General features: G+C 58.4%; 1 protein-coding gene across 1 annotated transcript; it reads left to right on the plus strand.

Annotated features, from left to right (window-relative positions):
* The first annotated feature begins 669 nt into the window (after positions 1 to 669).
* Positions 670 to 2,112, plus strand: LOC123065825 (NDR1/HIN1-like protein 13). The gene is made up of 2 exons (XM_044489036.1): positions 670 to 910; positions 1,041 to 2,112. The coding sequence occupies exon 2, from the start codon at positions 1,080 to 1,082 to the stop codon at positions 1,953 to 1,955; it is 876 nt and encodes a 291-aa protein (XP_044344971.1). The 5' UTR covers positions 670 to 910; positions 1,041 to 1,079; the 3' UTR covers positions 1,956 to 2,112.
* The last annotated feature ends 330 nt before the right edge of the window (positions 2,113 to 2,442 follow it).

The raw sequence follows: 2,442 nt of genomic DNA on the forward strand, positions 1-2,442 counted from the left end.
CAGGATACTCTATCGATCGATCTATACATCATCCACTGCGTAAACATTGGATTATACAGTTCGCTAGGAGCACTATTATAGTCCTTCCGTCCGAAAATACTTGTCATCAAAATGGACAAAAAGAATGTATCTTAATTAATTTTGGCTCCAAGAGTTTATCTGACGTGACGTGTTGGACCAAGCTGCTTAGCCGGAGCACCATCACGTGGGTCGCGTTGCCTACCTGTGTCTGTGTGCCCTCCCGCGTCTCTACCCGTGTGCAGTGCACGACTGCACGTACGGCCTGCTGTTTTCACCCAGCCGCGTACCATGAGCTGGCTGCCGTCGCCAAACAGCTGCCGCCGCCGCCTCCAACGGCCCTGCTCTGGTGGCCGTGAAATCGCATAAACCACATGACACGCATGCAGAGTGAAGCGAAAAAGTGTGTGTGTGTGACAATTTTTGTTTCTCCATGCGATGCGATGCCATGCGTGTCCCCTTGAACTACTCCAGTACTCACCGGACGCCGATGGATCCAGCTGTCTGCATTAACGAGCAGAGATCTGTGTTCGCGTTTGCCAACACGCATCGCTTGCCTTGCCATGCATGCGGACCGGTGCAGTCCAGGATCGATTTCACACCTTTGTTTCCCCGTTGATCAAAACCTTCCATAAACCCACAGCCGCGACCGCGACCGCCACGCGGTTTCCAGGACGCTCCCTCCTTCGGCAGTAAGCAGCCCGACCCGACCCGCCGCCGCGCTCTATATAACCCCCGCCGCCGCCGCCCTCCCCGCTCTCTCTCCCATCTTGTTCACCTCCTCGCACGTCACGTCCCTCTCCTCCTCCTCCCCCTCCTTCGTCCACCACAAGGGAGAAACCCCAAGCCAGAAGGGAGAAACAACGCCGGCGACCACAGACAGCCATACAAGGTGCGTCGCCGTCTTCCCTATCTCCGGCCGGATTTGTTTGTCAATTGAGAATATGGTGACCAGTTCTGGAATGTACCAATGCGCATCAATTACAACTGACAGTGTGGCACGGACGTTTCTGATGTCGCAGATTGATTCGCACGCGCGCCGCGAGGAGCAGGAGCGGCCGATGATGAACGACGGCCGGGTCCACCCGGCGGCCACCAGCTCCGACTTCTCCGGCGAGTACGCCTACTCCTCCTCCGACCCCTCCTCCAGCCCGCTCTACAGCTTCCACTTCGAGAAGCCCGTCCCGCCGCCGCCCCAGCACCAAAACAAGCCGCAGCCTGGCACGTACGTCGTGCAGGTGCCCAAGGACAAGGTCTTCCGCGTACCGCCGCCGGAGAACGCGCGCCTCTTCCAGCACTACACCCGCCGCGCCAAGCGCCGCGCCGGCTGCTCCTGCCTCCGCGCCTGCCTCTACCTCGCCGTCGCGCTCCTCTCCCTCGCCGTCCTCCTCGCCGCCGCCGTCGGGGCCGTGTACCTCGCGTTCAAGCCCAGGCAGCCGGCGTACACGGTCGTGTCCCTCGCCGTGTCGGGCCTCGCCGGGGTCGGCAACGCCTCCGCGCCCGGCGCGCTCTCGCCGGGGTTTGCCGCGACCGTCCGCGCCGACAACAGCGCCAACGGCAAGGTCGGCGTGCACTACGACGGCGCCGGGAGCCGCGTCGCCGTGTCGTACGAGGGCGTGAGCCTGGCGGACGGCGCGTGGCCGGCCTTCTACCAGGCGCCGGGCAACATCACGGTGTTCGTGGCGAAGGCCAAGGGCACCGGGATACGGTTCTCGGAGCGCGAGCGCGGGCAGATGGCCGCGGCGGAGCGGCTCCGGTCGGTGCCGTTCGACGTGGACATCACGGTGCCCGTGCGGCTGCAGCTCGGCGGGCTGAGGACGTGGGCCGTGCCGGTGACGGTGCGGTGCGCCATGGCGGTGGACAGGCTCGCCGCCAGCGCCAAGATGGTGTCCAGGTCCTGCGACGTTAAGGTGCCGTTCCTGTTCTGGAGGAACTGACGCCGAATCAAGACAAAAATGGTTACTGGCCGATTAGGAGAGCAGTTCTTGCAGGTAGCAGCAAAGGATTCAGGCTGCTTCCGTGATGTTTTTTCTCCCGATTAATTTGTATGTTGGTTTGATCAAGCAATGTTAATTCTTTTGTCCGTCGAGATCATGTTCTGCCGCGAAATTGTGCTGCAGTTAAGATGTTCACGAGGTGCAACCTCTCTTCTCCTGAAAGACTGAAAGAAAATGGTGTTGGTGCACCGGTACCTGTTGTGTTACAATTTGAACAGCTGCTGACGGAAAAAAGAAACCTAGCAGGAGTATAAGTTTTGTCATATGGTTTGCAGTAGAAACTATACATTTTAATCTGGAACAGTAGCAACTACATATCGTTCTGAATATGAAATGCATGAACTTTTATAGTTCCAAGCAAACTTGGATGTACTACTCCAGTTTACACTAGGTCATTTATGCTTTTGCAATCAATTGGAACTATGAA

Source organism: Triticum aestivum, chromosome 3B (genome assembly GCF_018294505.1).
Source record: "Triticum aestivum cultivar Chinese Spring chromosome 3B, IWGSC CS RefSeq v2.1, whole genome shotgun sequence".
NCBI classification, from domain to species: domain Eukaryota; kingdom Viridiplantae; phylum Streptophyta; class Magnoliopsida; order Poales; family Poaceae; genus Triticum; species Triticum aestivum.

Coding starts and splice junctions, on each gene's coding strand:
- LOC123065825 (XM_044489036.1), top strand. CDS start 1,080: ATGATGAACGACGGCCGGGTCCACCCGGCGGCCACCAGCTCCGACTTC.